Source organism: Amblyomma americanum, chromosome 8, assembly GCF_052857255.1.
Source record: "Amblyomma americanum isolate KBUSLIRL-KWMA chromosome 8, ASM5285725v1, whole genome shotgun sequence".
NCBI classification, from domain to species: domain Eukaryota; kingdom Metazoa; phylum Arthropoda; class Arachnida; order Ixodida; family Ixodidae; genus Amblyomma; species Amblyomma americanum.
In genome coordinates, this window is record NC_135504.1 from 36,452,091 (window position 1) to 36,475,887 (window position 23,797).

At 49.4% G+C, this 23,797-nt stretch overlaps 1 protein-coding gene across 3 annotated transcripts in view; it reads left to right on the forward strand.

Annotated features, from left to right (window-relative positions):
* Positions 1 to 20,645, forward strand: part of LOC144101349 (uncharacterized) — a 145,358-nt gene extending 124,713 nt beyond the window's left edge. For 2 of the 3 annotated variants that reach the window (XM_077634459.1, XM_077634458.1), the window contains exons 8-13: positions 3,320 to 3,495; positions 8,025 to 8,172; positions 10,665 to 10,842; positions 13,204 to 13,520; positions 16,052 to 16,246; positions 19,936 to 20,645. In XM_077634459.1, the coding sequence (XP_077490585.1) occupies positions 3,320 to 3,495; positions 8,025 to 8,172; positions 10,665 to 10,842; positions 13,204 to 13,520; positions 16,052 to 16,246; positions 19,936 to 20,409 (1,488 nt within the window). In that variant the 3' untranslated portion in view covers positions 20,410 to 20,645. The remainder of the gene's footprint in view (positions 1 to 3,319; positions 3,496 to 8,024; positions 8,173 to 10,664; positions 10,843 to 13,203; positions 13,521 to 16,051; positions 16,247 to 19,935) is intronic. The other variant, XM_077634460.1, reaches the window with a different exon arrangement.
* Positions 20,646 to 23,797: the final 3,152 nt, after the last annotated feature.

Consider the following 23,797-nt stretch of genomic DNA (forward strand, 5'->3'; position numbering starts at 1 on the left):
GCCCTTTAAGTGTCCCTAGAATTTTGTTTTTTTTTTAGAGCGAGATCTCTACTAATCGCGGTACAACTTCTGATTTCGATGTGGATGAGACAATGACCTTCAATGCTTGACAAGGTCAAACTGAACTTAACTGCATATTGGTATGACCACGTGATCATGTTACTGTGACTATTGCATACCTCACCTTGGCCTTGACATTTTGTTTGAGACAGTCGGTACAAAATCGACAATGACCTTCAATGCATCACAAGTTCAAAGCGAACTTAACTGCATGGTGCTATGACCACGTGATCATATCACTATGGCCATTGGGTACCTCACCTTGACATTAGATTTGCGACAGTTCAATGCATCAAAAGTTCAACCCGAACTTAACTGCATGCTAGTATGAAGCAAGCTATGGTAGTGTGGCCACGTTATCATTTGACTCTGACCATTGGGTACCTGTCCTTGACATTTGATCTGAGACAGTGGAGACCATGTTTAACAGAATTCGGTCATATATAACTACATTCAAGCCACGTTGAACATAGCCATTTTTCTAAAGCTACCACAGTACAGTTGCTTGCTGCTATTCACCAGAGACATGTGGGCTCCTGTGAGGGTGGCCTCGATCTCTCGCATTCATTTTCCGAGCCACAGGTTGTCATGCGGTGAAGCGAACCTAACAGGACGAGCAGCGGCCGCGCCTGGCATGCTTTGCTCGTTCGCTACAAAATTCGTTGTGAGTACAAACTGCTAGTTTTAATGAGCGATTAGTCCATTTAGAGGGCACTGGTAATAGTGTTATGCATAATATGGTAGATAGTGGCTATAGTTCCAGGTAACCGTGCTCTGTGGCTGCGATGCAAACACAGAGAGGAAGGAAAGAATTTAGGAGAGGCCATCACATCACAATTTTAGAAGCCGGACATGAGGGTCCCTCGCCAGCTGACCTCCGTCTCAGCGCGCTTGCGCATGCACAGCAGACAATAGATGTTTTTAGCATAGCATATACATACAAGCTTTGACGTATACTAGCTTACCGGACTCCTCCTGCGCACGCACAGTGGCTTTTCCTGACCCAAACAGTGCCACTGCGCATGCGCAAGAGCGGTCCGGTAAACCGGTATATGTCTCTGGTAGTACGTATACAGTATGCTAAAAACGTCTAATGTCGCAACGCACTGATTCGCCGATGGCGCAGACGATGCCGCTATGCCCTAGGCCAAAGACTATGAGTAGCCCTAGCGAAAACTGACTAACCGTGCACTTCGCAGCTTGCATGGCGAGGGTCGTGTGGTTAGCAAGAGCCTTTAAGCTTTCCTTCCTCATGGATGCGAAGCAGGTTAGGCCTACAGCAACGCCCAGTGGGCAGTGCCCTGCGCATGAGAGCAAGAAGCACATCTGTAGCCTGGCTACAATGTATTCTTGATTGCAGGTTAGGGATAAGCTTACCAATCGCCACAAAAAATGCGCTTGATTGGTTCAGTGGGTTGGCCATGGTTGTTAACACTGAAAAATAAGTTTTGCTCCAAATAACACACAAAAAGAATCCACTAAACCACATGAATACTCTTTGATTGCCACTAAAGCAGGTAAATGTCTACAAATATCTAGGCGTAACCATAACTAACAATCTTTCCTAGAATTCGCACACAGATAACATATGTCCTTCCGCATTTAGAAAGCTATGTTTCCTGAGGCATAAACCTAGAAATTTTCCTCCCAACGTAAAACTATTGACATCTAACGAATCCATCAAGTGAAACCTCGAATATGCTTCGATAGTATGAGATCCATTTACTAAACTTACATTAGACTGTTTTAAGTATTCGCTTTTTCCGCGTACAATATCCGAGTGTAATAATGCTATGGCGTGGTTTAGTTTTATGACATTTGTCACTATTTTCTTATGCATATTTTTTTTGTGATCCGCATCTTTCTGAACTACTGTTGTCAACACATGCCTATCCTGCTTAGACCCTGACAAGGGTCTGCAGTATGTACTGATTACAAAAATAATTTTTATATATCGAATCATGAATACATCGAACTATTTTGCGATCCTTTTCAATTTCCATACTTCTGGGTTCTGTACAAGGCGATTCGTGTGGTTTATCCTAGCCGATGACCTACCCGATCTCAAGTAATCTGGGTACGGGTGCATCTGGGGCAGATGGGACTGAGTCACGTGAACCATAATGTATTTCTCGGCTGATCCCTGTTCCCCAGCACACTCAATAGTAAAACATTTTTGGTATTTTTTTATCAAATTCTCTGCACCCTGACAAGCCTCGTCGCCAACATGCGCATTACATCGTTGAGTGCTCTGCTTTGCCGTCTATTTAGTCGACTTGCAACATCTGCCTGTGATTGGGCTAGCAGGCAGTCGTACCAGGAAATACAATAGGCCTGCGGGTAACATAACACATCTTTGCCGACTCCATTAATCTCCGCTAAGGTGTGCCTGGGAGCCGGTAGTTATACACTTTTCTTTAGCATCTACATCATTTTTGGTGAAGATATAAAAGGCTAAGAAAGCGAGAGGAAGTGTAGCGCTTAGCATAGGTGCCGTCCTCTGGTGCCCAAATAGGGAGGTAATTCAGGTTTTTCTGCCTCTTTAAGACTAGTGTGAAACGCTAACTAAGGTGACCCACAGAATCGAACGAAGAACGTATGTGACCACGCAACCACTACCTCTGCGTGTTCCCTTGTCTCAACAAGGTTGTACGATGCAGCTGTGTTGAAATTATTAACCAGGCACGTATGAACACCATTCGCCACAGCTGCGTCGAACCACATGTCGCTTACGCTTCGCGCTTCTATATTCACTGTCTGTGATATCGCTCGCGTTGACTCACGCAGTCACAACAGCCAAAGTAGAGCCTGTCATTTTGTGATTGTGGCTGTTCTGCCTTCACCACTCGCTGGCTTCTTAGACGTAGCTTTCTCTATTCCGTGGTTACAGCACGATAGTCGGGATACAGAATAAAGGACACAACACACCTCCGTATGTTGGGCTGTGTTTTTTATTCTGTGTGCTGTCGATCGTGCTTTAACCATGGAATACGAAAACCAACGCACGGTCTTTCTTGCGCAGATTACTCGGAGTTGTGGTCCCACTAGGACAGGAGTAGCAGTGACACCACGTGTGTGAGGAAAGACAGTAAAATATTCAAAGTATTAGAGCGCGTTCTGAAGCGCCCTGTAACAGTGGGGCCTGTAGTAATTTTGCCAGTAGAGTGTGTACAGAGGACCCCGGCTGTGGCAGTTCAGGGAATACATTTGCATGTATTGTCATTACCGCGGCTGACTGCTATTCTGTGTCATATTGCAGGCGGCAGCTCCGGTCTCCCATCAGGCTCATGCATTGCTCGATGTCAATGGCAATGGAGGGGGCCTCGGGCAGCAGCACAGCGAGCTCCTGTTGTGCCTTCGTCACGTGGGTGTGAGCCGGGACTACCACCCCGTCTACTCCGGAGCTTGCAGGCGTGGAAGCGGAGGGTGTCTCGGGTGAGGAACAGGGTGGAATGATAACCAGATTTGGGCCCGTGATTTCCCCGTGCCTTTCGATGACATCGCATTTGTTTATGAAGCAAAAAAAAATTAGTGGTGCACTTAAGTCTTCTTAAGCATTTCGAGTTCCGTTGTCTCCTCTGTTACTTAGTAATTATTTACAGTTAGTAGTTTTATCCTCGAGGGGGCCTCGAGCAGAGCATAGCCAGCTCCTAGCTGGCGTGCCTTCGCCACGTGGGTATGAGCCGGGATGCCGACGCACCTCCCAACCTCCCCGTCTTCTCGGCAGGGGAGAGGTGGTTGCCGCAGGTGAGGAGGACTGATACCAGAGTTGCGCTGGTTATTGCCCAAAGCCCTTCGATGATGTCGTAGTTATGTAACAGACAATATAATTACAACCGCTTAACTGCTTGTACGGCCACTGACATAAGAAAAATGGTTTGGTTTATGGGGGTTTAACGTCCCAGGCTACTTGGGCTATGAGGGACACCGTAGTTAAGGGCTGCGAAACATCGACCGCATGAGGTTCTTTAATGTCCACTAGCATCGCACAGTACACAGACCTCTTAAATTTCGCCTCATTGAAATGCGACCACCAAAGCCGCGATCGAACCTGCGTCTTTCAGGCTGTAAATTGTGGGGTTCAACGTCCCGAAGCGGCACAGTATGGACAGTGAGGGACGCCCTAGTGCAGGGCACATGCGCATTTTTGCATGTGGCCTTCATCGCAATGTGGCTGCTGCTGCCACCACTCGATCCTGCGACCTTGCGATCAGGAGCCGACAGCCAAAGCCACTGAGCCATCGCAGAAAGTTCAGTGATATGCACTAGCTGCTTCGTGCAATGATTAACGCAGTGACGTCACGCGTGACGGAACGACGATTGTGTTCATGTTATGGGAAACTTAACAAGTCCTTAGCCTGAGAAATTGTTTGGAAACGCACAGGGGCCCTTTGCAGCACAGCGCGTGTGCGGGCAGCATCCCGAGAATGTTTAGCCTCCACTCGATCCGTCGCTGCATATGTGGAGCGCTCCGAGCATGAGTCTCGGCTGCATCCATTGTCTTCCCGCAATGTGACTTGTGTGTCCTGTAGCCACTGGCAGTTTTTATCGTCACTGAAGCGATCGCGAGAGCGGAGGCGGAAGTGCACCGCTGCTAACCTTAACAAAAATGGCTTATAGACACTTTATGCAGTTCTTGATTGCCTGCCTTCCTATAGATATTTTCTTCTCTCTATTCATAGTCTGTTGACAAAAACCTGCTAAATATTGTATGGCCATTGATCTATAGATTATCTATAGACTGTCTATGTGATTTGTATTGCCTATAGAATGTTGTCTAGGTATTGTATATAGATTGTCTACAGAGTGTCTAAAGAAATTTTTGTAAGTGTTAATTGCGGCTCCATCGAATCGTGCCTCCAAAGGCGAGCGAGAGTCTCCTCACCCTACTGTTTCACCCGACTGCCGCCACTTTCGCCCCCTTCACCTGCTCCCCTTCTCCGCCTTCCACCTTCCTTCTCTCTCTCTCTATTTCTGCCCTTTCCTGTATGGAACGGGGAACTAAAGAAAATACCGGTGAAATACCGGGTGTGTCTGGGGAAGTGCATTCGAACTCAATGCGCAAGTGCTTGCTGACAGATTACTGCACCTTTCCTTCCATAAAATAGCATGAATTCTATTGAGGCCGTCCTATTGATTCTGCCGCTTTTCTTCGTCTTCATTTCCCAAGCTAAATTGGGCAACTTGCAGAACGTACCTCCTAAGTAGAACGTTCTTGTGGGCCAGTTGGTAGATTTGAATTAAAGGTAGAACTGCGCAAATAAGTGCGGAGAAGACAAAAATGAAACCGTTTTCGTTTCTATGTTTCTGGCCATGTATTATTGGCGAAGTTGTACCTTTTGATACCTCCTATCTGCACGGCCACGTGCGACCTCTACGGTGTACACATCAAATGTATATATATATCAGTGTAGGCTGATCAATACAGTAGTGCGCTTTGTTATTTAGACTAGCTTGGGCTGTATTGTCCAGGTGAAGGTGGCTCCGCAGATGCCTGATGCATAACCCATTGTTCAGCAACTCGACATTGTGCGCGCACGCGTGTTGTCGAGGAAATATGGCGCATGTTCCCAAAAATGGATGTCTCCAAAGGAGTAAGAAGAAATAGCCCTTGCTGTCAAACCTAAGATGTTTGACGGCATCCAACTCGAGACATTTTTTCCCACTTCGCAAATGGGGGCGTTTTATTCACACGTTTTCTTTTCTCTGGACCCAGGCACTGCCGTATGGGCAACGTCTCCAGGTGGCACAATGAAAAATTGCCGCCGCAGGTCACTTCAGCAGCGATAAGCATGAGGCAACAATCTAGACGATTAGAGGTGCGTTTTTTATAAGCTTCTTTGCCTAGATGCTCTTGACATAGCCCAGTCACCTGGCGCTTGATACGTGTGGCTAGATAAGTGCGTGGTAGACACTGGTACCTCGTGCCTTCAAGCGTAGGCATATGCGGCATAGAAAAGCACTATGAGACCGCTCTCTCCTTTCTGTTCCTTGCTTGGTCCTCTCGCTAGTCTGTATGTTACAGCGCTGTGACTGACACGGCAAACTATCATTGCAGGTTGCAAATTGCTGCTTAGGTTTTTAGCACTCATTTGTTCATTCTAGCAGCTGCCAGCACGTGACGTGATAGCTGGGATGTGAAGGGTGACCAGATTTGCAAGACTGTACCCGCTCGCGCAACTGTTTCTACGAAATTCGAGATTGTCGTAGATGATTTCATTGCTTCATCTCATAAGTCATTCGTCACCTTTAAATTAGGCGCAGCCAGTGAGCGGCGAAAATTCCGTTCCTTCGTGATCGCCGAGCGCACTTGGTACGTCTGCTCTCGCCGAACGGTTTCTGTTTGGGGCCGCAAGATCGGCCAGTAAGGCATTCATCTTTGACGCAAGCCTGGTCGTCTTCCTTCTCGACTGGCTGGCTTCACCACTGCGTGACAATATTTGAACACCTTAGACTGCTTAAATAGAAAATTTTAATATTGCTGCGCTATTTTATACCTTTTGAGTGTAATAATTCACATGGTAGCCAACACACAGTTTGCTTGGGTACCCAAAGTCTAAGGAAGCAGTTCTCAACGGACGGAGAGCTGTAATAACATTGCGAACTAAATTTTGAAAATTTGCTAATCAGAGCTATAATTTCAAACCAATAAAGTCAGAATGTCGCTGACAGGCTCATTAGTACTCATGTTTTCATGCAGGCTGTTAAAAATGCAACGCATTTGAAATGCATAACTAGGCGCACTCTAACTACAGTGTAAAGAAACTGTGGTTAAATGCTGTGCGTGCGACTGTAGGTGTGGCCAAACGGTTTGAGATTACATCTCCTATGCGGTGGGGGGGGGGGGGGGGGGGGGGGATGCGATGGTCTATGCCTAGTGCCTCCGGGTATGTGCACCACCTGCTTCCAATGGGTAAAAGCCTGGCCTGGTGGTCTGCTTATGTGGGGAGGAGTGAAATAAGGTGTCTGACCCCAGAGTGCACCCACAATATCTTGCGACATTGTGCACTTTGTCAAAGTTTTCCTTGCGCCATATTTTGCGAATCTGTACTGTTCATTCTTCAAAGCTGCCAACACGCAAATTTATCTTTTTGTTTGCTGAGCAAGACGCGAACAGATTTATTTCGATTGATCGCATACAGGTGGAGCTGATTATAGAATGTTCCAGAATGTCGCAGTAATTTCCCACGCCCTGTCTAGAAAGTTTGCTATCAGCTTTAAATTAAGCACGGCCTTCAAAGGCGGGCATTCTGTTCGATGACCGCCGAGCACGCTTGTTGCTTTCGCCACCGCCGAGTGATTCTCTCCATTGTGGGCTGTTACGACTGTGGTAGCGGCATACCACCGATGACAACCAGTTGTCGTGGGGAGCTGGCTAACGTGAACCCGGGCTCCATCTGGTAGCGTTTCCAAGGCTTCGGGCTGAGGAAAGATGGAACTTGATCTTTGGGAAAACGAAAACAAGCGGGTTTAATGGCACTTCGACAAAACTTTTTACATGTGAAGGAAAAAGCAAACAGTCAGAAATTTAAAGTTCATGCGTCGAACGACTGGATCAGCCTTGTCGCCAGGGCCCAGAGTGACCTTTCTCACTCAGCACGCTTTGTATATCACCTAAGGTTCCGCCCCTTCATCAGCCAGTGGCCAATCCAACACGAGGCACATTTGCTGGCTGGTTCATCATTTCAAAGCCCCCAGAGCCCACACACAATTCTTTTGCACTTCCTGAATTCTGAACGGCCCAACGGTTTAGTGTGATGCCCCAAGTCAGAACTCGTATAGTTAGGGGTATTAACCCGTGGGCTCCGGATAGCTTGGGAACTCGCACGTGGTCAGAACTTTCTGGAGCTTTGTTCGCGATGCTAAACTCACTCCCCTTATGGCGCCGCACTGACTTGTACGCAATCAGCTTTCAGCTAAGGCAATAACTTCGCCCCCATTTTGTGCATACCCATGAATTTCAGCTGCCCAGAGGTGCAGCGAGGAACCGGAGCAGTACAGTCCCTGCCATTCCGTCGTTTGCATTTCAGGCCCCGCGTGAGCGTCGTGGCAATGGGAGACCGTGTCCTGCAGTGGAACCAGCCTTGCAAGAAGTGTGGTGCTTCGTGGAAGGTGACTATCTGCGTTTCTTTTTTCGAGTGAAAAGCTTCACAGCGCCAGCTAGCGGTGAAACCATGAGCAAAACTGGTTGTATTCAGGTTCGACACATGACGGCAGCTACAGCAGGCGACACTAGTGGCTGTTGCACCATCTATCTCACCTTTGACCTTGACTTTCGGTCAAGCTCAAAAGCCTCTACCGGCATCGCATGCGTAGGCCATGAAAGTGGATTCTGCATAAAACGCCGGTGCATTTTGATGTGTTCAGCGGAACGGTAGCTGTGATTGATGCACTCCTGCCGTGGAGAGCGGCAGAAGTGCGCTCCATCACCGTGTTGCGGAGAGGAAAAAAGGAGGCATCCAAGGTATGCTGCCTACTCCCTGCGTGACGTCACACACCTTGACCATTTCTCCAAGGTGGGAAAAGTTGCACAGCACGTAGCAAGCGGAGTCACTCATTGCAGAGACAACCCATGCAAATGGGCGAGAAGAAATCGCAAGTCCGGCGCTATTTCTTACTGCGATGCAAGCTGCAACATATCCATCAAAAACACCTGTGTTCCCTGCGGCGCCGCGGGCCTCAACTGCGGCGAGAACTCTGCGGTCGGACACGGTTAATAACTTGACGTGCTGTCCTTTTATTCCCCCGTTGTCTGTCCATTGTCGGTCGCTTTCCCAGGCGTCCTTCTTGCTGGGAACCAGGTAAAGGGGAATGTCATTCCGACGTAGCCAAGCGCGGGAAAATTCCGCCGCTAGGCCGCCAGCTGGGTCGTGACAGGACGCAGTGCAGCCCCAGTAAAGCTTACTTTTAGAATCGCTTTTGGCCGTCTTCCTCACTGCCTGGACTCCCGCCACCAATACGTGACAGCACAAAATAATCTTATTCACCAACGTTATGCGTTCAGGTGCTGGAAACGTCTGAGCTGCAGCGATGTCGCTTGGGGCACCAGCCGAGCAGAGAGATTGAAATCCATGCTCAGATAGGGCAAATTTGCTCGGTTTTTGACTCGCATTGGCACGAATGGGCTATCAGTGTATGTACTTTCTAATACTCTGAGTCGTGCTACACTCTAGCTTGAAGATTATCCTGCCCCTTGTGTAATTTAAGGCCATTAGCTGTTAAGGCGAAGGTTTGGTTAATGGGTTTATGGGGGTTTAACATCCCAAAGCGACTCGGGCTATGAGGGATACCGTAGTGAAGGGCTCCGGAAATTTCGACCATGTGGGGTTCTTTAACGTGCGCTGACATCGCACAGTACACGGGCCTTCAGAATTTCGCCTTCATGGAAATTCAACTGCCACTGCCGGGATCGAGCCCGCATCTTTCGGGTCAGCAGCCGATCGCCATAACCACTGAGCCACCGCGGCGCCTAGCAAGGTAAAGATTCCAGGTCTACATGTATATATTCAGGGCTGCCAACATCCAAAGTTCGGTGGATGCCTCAACCGCGCCATGAGGGAAAGGAAGAAGTAGGAAATGAAAGAAGGAAGAGAGAGCTAGAGACGTACTGCAATTGGAGAGCTTCCAATAAATTTCAACTTCGTGGCGTTTTTTAAAGGGCAACCTGCTTTTTCTTTTACATTTTTCAGTCGATAACATTGCATTCTTTAGAGTTCCTTTTATCCGGCAAAAACCGCTTTTCAAAATACAGAGCAGAAGAACTTTAATACTGCAAAAACCAGGAAATCTAACTTCGGTCTATACCAAACAGTTGTCATGATAGACGTACCTGTGACGTCACAAATACTGTCGCAAATTGTTTGTGTGCGCGTTGATTGGCTAAACTGGTGATTGTAAGCGACAGCTGGGGTTATTTTTTGTCTGAAACGAATAAAAACAAGCTGGAAATCGTACTTCAGGAAGCGCAGAGCTAATATCGACCGGGACACAGACTCGCACTGTGCGGCATTTCACCTCGCTGCTTTAGGCGAATGTACGCAGTCAACACAGAGGATCGGTGCTCATGTCTCGACCTATGCCCCGGAGTCGCCATGTGCGGTTCACGCTCGCTTCATTCGCATGGAGGAATGACGTCGCAGAAGATGCTCGGGGGAATGACGACGCTTGTAAGCGAGCGGCCAGGCTCGCGAAGAGCATATCGGAGAAAGGGCCGCTGCGCCCCTTGGTGTGCTTTATTTACAAGCATGAGACAGTCAATTACTTGAATCTCTCAAAATTTGCGACGAATGGTTCAGCTTCACTTTAAGAAACCAGTACAACCGCTTTTACCAATCAGATAACCATCGCTTGGTTACTTCTACCCGCTTAAAATCTAAGTAACAGACAAGAGTAACAGTGACACCTGCTGGGAGAGGGAGGTCAATAAAGTATTCAAAGTAACAGACTCAAAATAACTCAGCGCATTTTGAAGCGCACTCTAAGGGTGTGCTCTACATTTCGGCAAATGGGTGTAAAGAGGGGAACGTGGCCATGGCAGTTTAGGGAATACTCTAACATGTATTGTCAATTACTGTGGTTGACCGCTATTCTGTGTGATATTGCAGGAGGCTGCTTCGGTCTCCCGTCAGGCTCATGCATTGCTCGATGCCGACGGCAATGAAGGGGGCCTCGGGCAGCAGCACAGAGAGCTCCTGCCGTGCCTTCGTCACGTGGGTGTGAGCCGGGGCGCCGTCCTACTTCCCAACAGCGCCGTGACCACATCGGGTTGCGTGCGCGGGAAAGGTGGGTGTCCCAGTTGAGGAGGAACAGGAGGTCTGATACCAGAGTTGCGCCTGTGATTTGCCCATCCCCTTCCATGGCAACGTAGTCATTTTAACAGGCAAAAAAAATTACAATCGCTTAACCACAGGATATGGCCAGCAATATTATAAAAACAATTTTAGTTTATTTGAGCTTAACGTCCCAGAGCGACTCAGGCTATAAGGGACGCGTAGTGAAGGCCATCGGAATTTTTGACCTCATGTGGTTCTTCAACGTGCACCGACATCGCACGGTACCCGGGCCTCTAGAATTTCGCTTCCAACGAAATGCGACCGCCGCAGCCAGAAGCCAACCTGTGTCTTTCGGGTTCTAGACTATGGGGTTTAACATCGCGAAGCGACACACTACCGACAGTGAGGGACGCCCTAGTCGAGAACTCCGGATTAATTTTTGTCACCTGGGAATCATTAACATTGCATTGACTGCGTACAGAACACGGGCCGTTTTGTATTTGGCCTTCATCGCAATGCGGCTGACAGGATTGGATCCTGCGGCCTTGGGATCAGCAGCCGACGGCCAATGGCACTGAGTCACTGCGGCGGGTACAGTAATATGCGTTAGCTGGTTTGTGAAGTGATTAACGCGGCGACGTCACACATGACGGTTATGCTCATGTTATGGGGAACTTAACGAGTCCCTCATAGCCTGACGGAAATTGGCTGGTAATGCATTGGGGCCCCGTACTGCACAGCGCATTTGCGGACAGCGTCCCGAGAACATTTGTCGTCTACTCGATCTGTCTGTGCATACGCGCAGCGTTCCGAACATGAGCCTGGGCTGCATCCATTGCCTTCCTGCAGCGCGACTAGTGTGTCTTGTAGCCACTGGCAGTTTTTATCATCATTAAAGTGATTGCAAGTGGAGGGCGGAAGCACGCCGCTGCTAACCCTTACAAAAATTGTCTACAGACAGTCTGCAGACTTCTTATAGACTCTGTTGCCTTCCTATAGCTATTCCTTTTTGTTTATACATAGTCTATTGACAAAAATCTACTTAAAGTGTATGCCCATAAACCTGTACTATATATAGGCTGTCTATAGAGTTTGTATTGCCTATAAAATGTTTGTCGCTGGATTGTCTATGGAGAGTCTATAGACTTTATAGACAGAAATTTATGAACAGTCTATAGAGTGCCTAAAAAAATTTTTGCAAGGGAACTGTGGCTGCACCGAAACATGCTACCAGAAATCAGCAAGAGCCTCCTTTCACGAACCCCTCTTTGCACACGCACACGTGCTTTCACCTCACCACCTTTGCCTGCTCCCCTTCTCTGCCTTCCACCTTCGGTTTCCTTTTATACCTTCCATTTGCCATACGGAACCGGGGACTGTGAGAAAACATCGGTGAAATGCAGGGTATAACTGCAGAAGTGCATTAGAACTCAATGCGCAAGCGTTTGCTGACAGCCTGCTTGAAGCATCTGTCCAATTTTTGGTGCATAATGGCTTGTAATGTTTTTCTTTTTTTAACTGGGATGGTGATATGATGCATTTATTTTGTATAAGAAAATATAATTTAAAACAAAACATGCTTCCTGAAGGCTTTGGTTTGTAACATAGTGCACAAGTGATGCTTATTTTTTTTACTATGATAGCATATTGATTAGTGTAATAAAGTACGTCATGTACAGGGAACATACTACTTTTGTGTACTTTCCTGTAATTGTGTCTAAGGCAATGTACTAAGAACTGTGGCAAAATTAGATTCACATTGTACCCTGCAGTGCCTGGGCTAAATAAGATTAGCGTGCAGAATGTTCTGTCTATGCTTGAAGCCTCTGTGCATTTTTTGGAGCATAATGGCTTTCACTTGCACAGTTTAATCAATATGTTCCAATGGTTTTTTGACGGGAATGGTGGTATTATGCATTTATATTGAATAAGAAAATATAATTTAAAACAAAACATGCTTCCTGAATGAAGGCTTGGTTTTGTAACAGTGCACAACTGATGCTCATTTCCTTTACTATGATAGCTTATGGATAAGTGTAGCAAAATATGTCAAGTACAGGGAACATACATACCACTTTTGTGTATTTTCCTGTAATTGTGTCTAAGGCAATGTACTAGGAACTGCGGTAAAATTAGATTCACATTGTACCCTGCAGTGCCGTAATCACTTGGGCTATATAAGTTTAGCGTGCAGAATGTGTTGTTATCAGCCAAGTAAGTGTAATTGTAATTTGATTATTTCATCAACTAGCACATCATAGTCTGTACCTGTTCGCTTTAGCGGGTTGCTATAGCTAACAGGGCAGTCTATCTGTATATACACTGCACATATGCATAAACACACCACCCATAGTACTATTATATCGTGTAGGACGACTCCAGCAATACAGCGGACGACGTGCAGAAGCTGAGCTACCACCTGTGCCACACATACGCCCGATGTGCAAGAAGCGCGAGTGCCCCAGCGACCGCGTACTACGCTCATCTGGCCACATTGCACGCAAAGCACCACATTGCCAGCAAGGTGGACATGTCCAGCTCTGTCAGCGAGTCGTCCGGGTGCAGCAGGGACGCAGTGTTGTCCACCGTCCAGTACGTGGAGGCCATCAAGGTGTGGGAGGCGCTGCAGGCCACCATGTACTTTGTCTGGAGGAGGAGCTTCTCCACTGTTGCTGCATTCCAGTTCCGGTGAGTCTGGAGGCATATTCACTCATTTCATTCATTCATTTATTCATTCATTCATGCATATAATTTGTCACTCGTAAGTGATAATAGAGTCCTTCTCATAGGCTAAATAAATGTTCTGTCTATGCTTGACGCACCTTTTAGGTAATTGGTTAGATGATGATTTGTGAGATAATGATAAAATTGGTTAAATAATGATAAACGTCACCAACGGGGGCCCCGCAAGGGCACAAAGGCGAATGCGCAAGTCTAAATCTGTGGATGTGTGCCGGAAAACGGCCGTGGCACGTAATGAGTGTCACGGTCGGGCGCAGTGTCGGAAAGCAGTCTGGGATGGAAAGGACATCGGGCACCCAGGAAAAATTCCTGTTCCCTGGTTGTTCTCACGCCACCAGACCGCCCACGTAGCCCTGACAATAGAGCGGAAAGAAGCCCAGACGGTGACCTTCGAGTGGAGCACCCGCCGAACGCGAGAGAACGGCTAGCCCGAGTGGCCATGATATCCGCCAGCTCATTGCCGAGAATGCCGGCGTGACAAGGGACATGGAAAAGTGCGAGGGGTCTGCGCGACGCCACTGATGTAAGTGTGGCCTTTATGTGATCCACAGCCGAATCGCGCAGTTGTATGCAGCAGGTGCCGAAAGGAGCGAAGACAATCGGTATATAAATGCACCGGCGCCGTTCCCCTTCGGGAACGGACGTACTCCACCGCCTCCGTAAAAGCCACCACCTCCGGGGGCTACGGACCCGATGCACCGTCGACCCGAAAACGGCCAGCCGCCCGGAGGACTCCGCGCGATCCGGACGCCACAAAAGTGGCGCCCGCAGCTACAGAGGTCTATGCACCATCAATGTACACGTAATGCGCCGGCGACAACGCCGCAGCCATCGCCCCATCCACGTCCAACCGACAGTGCGAGAAAGCCACGACCTCCAAGGGATGCCGCGCGGCAACATCAAACGGCTGTTGGACCTCGACAGCTCGGATTAACCTTGTCCCAAAAGCGACGCCTCGGTGATGGGAAAAGAGGTGAAATTCCGCGTTTATTCTGTCGAGGTCTATCGCTTACGAAGGGGCGTGCTCAAGGATCTGCAACGCCCACGTGCTCGTCGTAGAATAGGCCCCCGCCAACGCCACCAGCGGGGACCTCTGCACAGACGCGAGGCGAGTTCAAAGACCCGAATGAGGACACTCAGTCCACCAGACGGGTGAAGCGTATGCGAGGGTCGGGAGCGCACCCGGGCGGTAAAGCGCCCTCATGCGGGCAGGCGCCGGTGGGCCGTTAATCCGCAGAAAAGTCGCAAGGCGGGCGTAGAGCGTCTCGGCACGCTCCTTGAGTCTTTCCACATGGGGAATGAACGAGAGAGTGTGGTCAAAGACGATGCCCAGCGCCTTGGAGGCGGGCCTGAAAGGCAGGCAGGCACTGTCAATGCGAACTGCACGCATGGTGCGCTCCATTCCCCCCTGCGGGGGGGGGGGGGGGGGGTAGCGCACACACTGTCTTATCCCGTGAGATGGTGATTCTCACATCCCTCGCCCACGCTGCGACTCGACCGAGAGAATCTTCCGCCAAACACTCGAGCTCCTTTGTGTTGGATCCAGGCACAAGGACGGCCACATCGTCCGCATGCGACTGCCTGGTGGTGGCGGTGGAAAATGTATTTACTGGTCAGGTTGTGGGGGACTTCGGTCTGGGAGTGGAGTCCTTAGTCCGGGGCCTCAACGGCCCTGGTGGCCACCACAGCCCTGGCGACGAGCTGATCAACCACGCCTGGCGACCACAGGACATGCTCACAGCTACATTCGGAACGCAATGGGCCGGAAGGCTGGGGTGGTATGATTTAGAGTTATATGCTCCCCGCATAGCGGGACATTGGCGCTGCAGCGAATAGGGTGAACGCGGTGGTTGCGCGCGAGGAGAGGTAACGGCCGGTCCATAAGGGTAATGAAGTGGATTCCAAGAGAAGGAAAGCGTAGCAGGGCGCGGCAGAAAGTTAGGCGGGCGGATGTACGATGGTTGTACATCAACATCGTGCATGTGCACAATATCATAGAACAATGTTGCCCAATGCAGCTATGTTCAAATTATTAAACAGGCACGCATGAACACCATTGGCCATAGCTACCTCGTGCCACATGTAGCTTATGCTTCGCGCTTCTCATTCACTGTCAGTGATATCACTCGCATTGATTCACGGAGTCATTATAACATCTAAAGTACAGCCTGTGGTTTTGTGATTGTTGTTGTTCTGTCTTCACCACTTGCTGCCTTTTTTGAGCGTGGCTTTCTCTATTCCGTGGTTACAGTTCAATAGTAGGGATACAGAATAAAGGACACAACGCAGCTCCGTATGTCATGTTGTGTCCTTATTCAAAGTCACAGCACGCTTTCTGAAGCGCCCTGCAACTGTGGGGCCTGCAGTAATTTTGCTAGTAGACTGTAAACAGAGGACCCCGGCTGTGGCAGTTCAGGGAACATTCTTGCATGTATTGTCATTACCGCGGCTGACTGCTACTCTGTGTCATATTGCAGGCGGCAGCTCCGGTTTCCCGTCAGGCTCATGCATTGCTTGATATCGGCGCCATTGGAGGGGGCCTCGAGCAGCAGCCCAGCCAGCTCCTAGCTGCAATGCCTTCGTCACGTGGGTGTGAGCCGCGACGCCGACGCACCTCCCAACCGCCCCGTCTTCTCCGCGGGTTGCGGGCTGAAGAGATGAGGGTGCCTCAGGTGAGGAAAAGGGTGGCCGTGATTGGCCGTGATTGGCTCTTGCTTTCGATGACATCGCAGTTGAAGCAAAAAAGGTTAAGGTGTGCTTAAGCCTTCTTTCACGCCGAAATGCGATAGCATGCATTTTGAGTTATGTTGTCTCTAATGACGGATATAACCAATCATAGATGGCATCTAAGTAATTATTTAAAATGGACAGCCAAGTAATCTTACTAAATTTGTAACTGATTAACACTTATTAGTCATTGCTTGTTAATTAGTTTTAATTATTGTTCAATTTTTATTAATATTTTGGGCGCGCAATTCTTGTTTAACCAATTTCGTGAATTTCTCGGTACCTTTTGTACGGGCCGACGGCAAAACATTTGCTGACAAGATTGGGTGAAAACGTAATCGTTACACGCATTCATGCACTAAAATTTCGAAGTGCTAAACCCTGCGCCGTAATGTGCAGAACTCGGCGAAAGCTGTTGCCTTCTTGGTGGCTGTCCCTTCAGAACGCCTACAGTAAAGCAGTAAAGTCTGAGACCTGGATATTTTGTGTCAAAACCTTTGCTACTACAGTGCGCAGTCACGTGACGGTCACGTGTGCGGATGTCGACTGTGTAGGAGCGCACATTAAGCATCCGCCGGGACGGGCTCCCTATAAGAGCTCTTGCAGCAAAACCCGCAACTAAAAATCTGGTGTGCGTACCTAAGGCTGATCTCCCTCTTAAAGACTCCGACATTTATCTTTTCGCATCGCGGAGGGAATTATGCTGTGTGTGTTCTCTTCGGGCAGTGAAGAACGTCGTAGTTCTAACGATGCCCAGAAATATCCGTGCACCGCCCTTTTTCTATTTCGGCTTCACTGAAATACCGCGAACAAGCCCGTGATTTCTGCTCTCGATAACCGAATTATATACTGCTGAGGGTCATCAGTAAGACGAACATGAAATCGTGTGCATAGATTGGCTACTGACCCCGAGGTTGTGGGATATTGGTTGTCCTCCTTTGTCTTTGCGTCTATGCCACCAACTCACGTTTTCCTTTCGTTTGGGTGCCTGTCATTGTGAAACTTGTCTATCAGGGCAAGCGCAGCTACAAAGAGTGCCAAATCCTTCACTGCATGAGCTTTTTTTATCGATAGCACGCGCGCTCTTCAGCGCAGCCGTGGGAAATAAACATTTAGACATACCCACTGTGGTGATGAGGCGCAGAGCTGCGGGAAAAGAATCTACGGATACGTAAGAGCTTTCCTCACAAATAGAACGGCTGCAATAGGGCTCGAGGAAATCAGGTCCAAGAGCTTTCAAACGCCTATTAAGGGAACGCCGCAAGGGTCAGTGATTTCACGCATACTCATTAACATAGCAATGGTTAAGCTCGCTAGACAGCTAGAAACCATACAAGGCATAAGGCATGCAATGTATGCGGACGACATCACTGTGTGGGTCACTGAGGGCTCACTCAGCGAAAAGGAAGCGAAACTGCAGGCTGCTGCAACGTGCATTGAAACTTACGTCAGAGACAGGGGCTTGGCTTGCTCGACGGAAAAATCAGAACTACTAAGGGTCTGGCGAGGTAAACTCAACCGATCCGCACCGGAATCAAAAGAACTAAAACTAATTGTTTATCTAGAAGGGCAACTCATACCGGAAAGAACAACCATCAGAATATTAGGGATGTGGATTCAATCACACCAAAGGTGCACGCAGGCGCTCGGACTAATACAGAACTCGGCGATACAGGTCGCCCGCATGATAACCAGGGTCTCTAGGAAAACACACGGCATGCAGGAGAGCGACACGCATAAGCTTGTAAAGAGCCTAGTGGTTAGCCGAATTACATACAGCATACCGTACTACAACTGCAACAACGCAGAAATAAAGCTAGCGGACACGATACTTAGGAGAGCATACAAAACAGCGCTGCACCTACCGCAATCAACCTCGACGGTGAAGCTAATAGCTCTAGGTCTGCATAACACCTTTGAGGAGCTAAGGGAGGCCCAACTCGTAGCTCAGCTCCAGAGGCTAAAAAAGACCAAAACTGGGACCGAGCTGCTCAAAAGATGCGGCTACGAGGTTGCACTGTCAGAGAAAAAAAGATCAAAACGAATACCCGGTGAACTCCGGCAAACAATTAGAGCAGCACCAATTCCCAAAAATATGGATCCGAACCTGCACAAAGAGCGACGAGCAGCTAGGGCACAGTATGTGCAACAGAACCTAGCCAACAAAGAAAACATTACGTACACGGATGCGGCTGCATACGGAAGAACTAGACAACATAACAGAAATAGAGCGGTTGCAACGCCAATTAATCATGAGCTCAAAGAAATAGCCAGCGCAACTATCAGGGATGGCACGATTGAGGAGGTCGAAGAGGCTGCCATTGCCCTAGCGACGGCAGAGGGCTACCGTTCTCAAAGGTTCCTAATAACTCTAACAGACTCGCAAACAGCGTGCAGAAACTACATGAATAGCAAAATAGGGGACAGCGCTCCACATCCTAAAGACAGCCAAATTACCGCCGAAGGAAAAACAATTGCAACACATAATAATGTGGGTACCGGGACACACAGGCATCGCAGGGAATGCCGAGGCGGATAGGAGAGCTCGAGAGCTTACAAACCTAGCCTCCTACCAAACCAGCCTCGAGCAGACTGACGCGGAACCAGTGCCCTTAGCATACTCAGAAATTCTGAATTACTATAAGGGGGTTCAGGATTAGATATCCCCCACCACACGAAAATCTCCACCAGCAGGAAGCGGTCTATTGGAGACAACTACAAACGGGAACTTTCCCGAATCTAAACATACTAAGCAAGATCCACCCAGGGCTATATAACAGCAAATGGCCGTGGTGCGAGGACAAAGCCACAATAATTCATATAACGTATTGTGAAAAGAGGACAAATGCGGCTGCAATAAACAGAATCCCGAGTGCGGAGCATTGGGAGAGGATGCTTTCCAGCGAGGATCCGGCGGTCCAGGCAGGACTGGTCCGGAAAGACTACCTGGCGGCAAGACTCAGTGGGTCCCTGGACTAGGGGCTCTAACCCTGCCACAAGAGCCACAGACCACATCAAAAGATGTGAAGAGTGTCTCTACACCGAGACCCACCCATATATTTCTATGATTAAAGTTATTACTACTACTTCCCCTTCTGAATTTCTTCCTTCACATGTCTGGCCTGGCAGCTTCACCACTGTGCCCTTCTTGTGCCGAACCTGAGACAACAGATCACTTCCTGCTGTTGTGCCGCCGCTTCTCTCATTTGAGGAAGCATCTTTTGCAAATTCCATTTCATCAACGGGGCTTGCCTGTGTCCTCCGCGGCTGTTTCCATTGGCGCTTCTTTGCTAGGACGAAGCGACAGGAGTGTGCGCTCTGCTGTTCAAAATTTTCTTCAAGAAACGCGGCGACTCGCATTATAATTTTTTTCCCGCTCTCAGTCAGTACGACACTGAAACATTACAGGCATTGTAGATTATTATGCACATTAAGCCATTGTCCCATCTTCGATCTCTAAGTTCACAGGACCCCTGTCCTTCCCTCCTCCAAACTATCAGACTGCATACTATTACCACTCCTTTTCCCCTCGAAACTTTCCTGTATCCAGTAATAACCCCCTGTGTCTTTCCCACTCCCCTGTATTGGGTATGTGCCAGTAATGTCTGAGGCCTGCCTTCCTTCCTTCCTGCAGTGCCGGTTCTCTGCCGTGAGCGTTTTAAAGCATCCTCAGTCCGAGGCTGCTGCGGTGGATGCCCACCGAGGACCAGGCGGATCCACCCAGGGGACTGAGCCGGCGCCGCCCTTGTCTGCACCTCCGCAAGGATCGTTCGCACAGGGCATCCAGGATGGTGTGTACCCAACGGCGACGCAGCTGCTCCCTGCCACCACCAGCACCAATGGCGCAGCCTCCTGCTCCACCAGCAACGGCCACGGTGATGCCACAGCAAGTCTCCCCAGCACACGCACCCGGGCTCCCTCCAAAAATACGCCGGCCGCAGACATCTCCTCGAGGAGGTTCACTCACCTCCGGGGGAAAATCATCGGCACGGCCGCCATGGAGCGCGATGAGGAGTGGCAACGAGTGCTTGACAAAATGTTCTTTGAGGAACTCCGAGATGAGCTGGACCAGTGCAATCTTGAAGGCAGCCGACGCGCCGGCCATTAACCCACGCGGCGATGTTTCTGCTGGAACGAGTCTGCTTGGTATACGGAGTCGCACCTACCTGAGTCATCGTTTATGGATGGACGGGCCCAGTTAAGATCACTGGGAAGAAGCATGATCAAGAAAGAACTCGGTGCCACGTGTCGCCAGGGTACAAGAAAACCTGTCGCCGCCAAGGTGAAGCTCAGTCTGCTTTCATTAAACGCCAATTATTATTATTAAACAGTTTTCACTACCTTTCTGCGTGTATTTTATGCGCTCCGCGTCCGCGTGCTTCTGTGCTCACCGGTGGCATGTTGTGGTTTTACAAGGATAGTTGGTCAGTGCTTCTGCCGAGATTTTAATCTCGTGGTTGCTTGTGTCACTGTCCATATAGTGCGTTTCACCGAAAAAAGATCGTAGCTAGGCACTAACCACACGCAGCTACGATGAGGCACGCACTTGACATGTCCTGCCCGAACCGTGCCGTAAGGACAGGGATAAAGGAGGGAGTGAAAGAAGAAAGAGGAAAATGAAAATTGGATTTTGATGAAAGGCGCGGCGCAGCGGCGGAACACCTGTGGCTCGGCGCTACCAATAGCTAATACTAAAGCTGGCCAGATTTTCAGCGACTCTAAAACAGCCATTCGGAATTTGGCGAGGGGCAGAAATATCTCTCACAGCGTCACGGTTGCTAAATCTGGCCACGGGGCCAGGGACTACGGAGGCGGAAATTGTCTGGGTACCGGCACACCCTGAGAACGGTGCTGCTCACATGAGTGCTTTAGGTTTCGTCAGCCAAGCAGGTCAGCCAGACGTTTCGGGGAGGTCCACGAGAAATGGGCTTTTTGTCTTTTCACAACATTACTAACCATTACAATCTTGAGCGGAGAATTTACCCGCCCCCGGACAAGCAATTGGTGAAGGCGCAGGAAAGCGTCTTGCGAAAATTGCAGACGAGATCTTTAACTTATACGTGTTAAACAAAATCTACCCGTATGTTCAGCCGAAATGCAAGTGCTGTCAGGAACTGGAAAACTATGACAACATATTATGGAGCTGTAGCATGGCGCCGCCACCGGCGGATATTAAGCGTGATCATTCTCTCGAGCAGTGGGAGGCAGGCCGTGTTGGCGAGCTCAGACCCGGTCGTCCGGACCAGGGCCGTGGAGTGGGCCACCCAGGTCGCCGTCAGCAATGGGTTGATGGTCATCTAGCACGGAATCGTCCGCACATGCGTTCTGACGAAAATGAAGTTTTTCCATCCATGCGGCTCGGGGCAACTATTGACTAGCGACGCTTACCCGAAATGCGCTGCTGACTAGAGAGAGAAAAATGAAATGAAAAATGTTTTTTTTGGAGGGGGAGGAAATGGCACAGTATCTGTCATATCGGCGGACACCTAAACCGCGCCGTAAGAAAAGGGATAAAGGGGAGTGAACAAATGAAGAGTCCGTAGAGGAGGGCTCCACAGTCTGGGAGATATGCGACCTATATCCCTAATCTCACGCGCCGGAAAAGACGCGGGTTCGATCCCGGCCGCCTCTGTCGAATTTTGATGGAGGTCAAATGTTGGAGGCCCATGTACTGTGCGATTTCAGTGCACGTTGAATAACCCCAGGTTGTCAAAATTCCGGAGCCATTTGCTACGGCATCCCTCATGACCTGAGTCACTTTGGGACGTTAAATCGCTCTAAACTATAAACCGTAAACTGTTGGAGCATGTCCTCAACATGCTGAGTCGATACATGGTCGAACAAGGGCTGTCCGCACACCATGCTCGGCTATCAGTTTTGAGGAAAGGAAATAGCGCTATAACTCTCTCAGTTCTCGATGGATACCTGAACCGCCCCTTGAGAAGAGATAGAAACGTGGGAGTGAAAAAGAGAAAGATGTGCTTTAGTGGAGGGCTCCGGAATAATTTGGACCACCCGTGGATCTTTAACGTGCACTGACATCGCACAGCCGACGGGCGCGTTCTGCGATTCGCATCCACCGGAACGTGGCCGCCGCGGATGAGGGGTGGAGCTTCACTACGACGCCTCTTTCTCTCTCTTCCTTCTTTAACTCTCTCCTCCATCCCTTCACTCACTGCGTGATTCGGGTAGCTCGGGTGTCTGATAGATGTGGGACAGTTATTATTCCTTTCCTCAAAGCCAGTTTCCTTTCCTCAAAGCCAGAAGGGAAGCAAGGATGTGGAACCGAAGACTGACGCCAGAGAGAGCATGAGACGTAGTAAAAGAAGCAAGGGAATCACGTGATCGCGCGGTGCTTCGCTGACGTGGCCTTCCTTCCCACAATGCAACCTGTGCGACAGCCGCTGAACCAGACGGGTCTGCAATGTCAAACCAGGAGGCCAGCGCGCATTGTCCGGGGCCCGATGCCAGCCTTCATTGAAAAAGGCGCTTAGGGGATTCCCGGAAGCTACCAGAGACACTGAATGTGGAGTATACCTGGGGCTAAAGATGAGACCGGCAGCTGCTTTCCACAGAAGCAGTAAGTGCTGTGGATCGACACGACATCGCAAAAGGTGAGGACTCCAGGGTCCACTAGTAATGGGAAATGATATCAACAAGGTGGGCCCGCAACGAAAGGAGGTTACTCCGGGGAAGTATGGTTTGGGCGTCTGGGAACCATTCAGCAGCCTGCATTTTTGCCTGCTGCGTTTCAGAGTTCGGTGTGCTTCTCTGCTACTTTAGCCGATGAACTCTCTGCGTCTGTCTTTGTCTATGGCCGGTAAGAAAATGTAGCCTGCATTTGCGTGTGCGACCTGATTCTGGAATGCGTGCTTCAGCTGCGAGCTATTTTAACGGGGGTTCGAGGCTTTCGTTAAGCCTAACGGCTTAAAGCGGTGAGAGATGGTGGCGACTCACTTTCCCGCATGGTCGGGTAGGCTATTAGCCTCTATAGGCCTAGCGTCGAGGACCGCCGCGTTCAAGTGAGACGCCAGAAACGCTGCCCGTCGGTGTGCGTCTGTAGAACTTCGTGTTTAAACATAGCAATGGGATGGAATATATGCGTTTCGGACGCTGCAGCCTCTGGCCAGGCCTTTTCCTGGACGCTGGGTTGCCCCGCCGCTCCGTGGGCTGAGTGGTTCAGATTGTGCGAGATTTTTACGACTGAATCCTGCTCCTCTATAGGTCGCTCCTTAAATACAGACGACCTTCATTATATGCACTGTCAGGGAGAAGAGTGTAAGTGCATTTAATATGAAATAACGGCTGAAACGCCCGTCGTCCGGTTGGGAAGACGGCGACGCCGATGCATGGAAGGCGTACGACGCTGTTGCCACGTCCGTTGCATTAGTCGTTTCCATCACCGCGGTTTGTGAACAGCGGCGGCTGTTCCAACGAGGCCATTAAGTAGTTCAGTGCACTGCTGTGCCCGTGTAGACTACTAATACGTCTCAGGC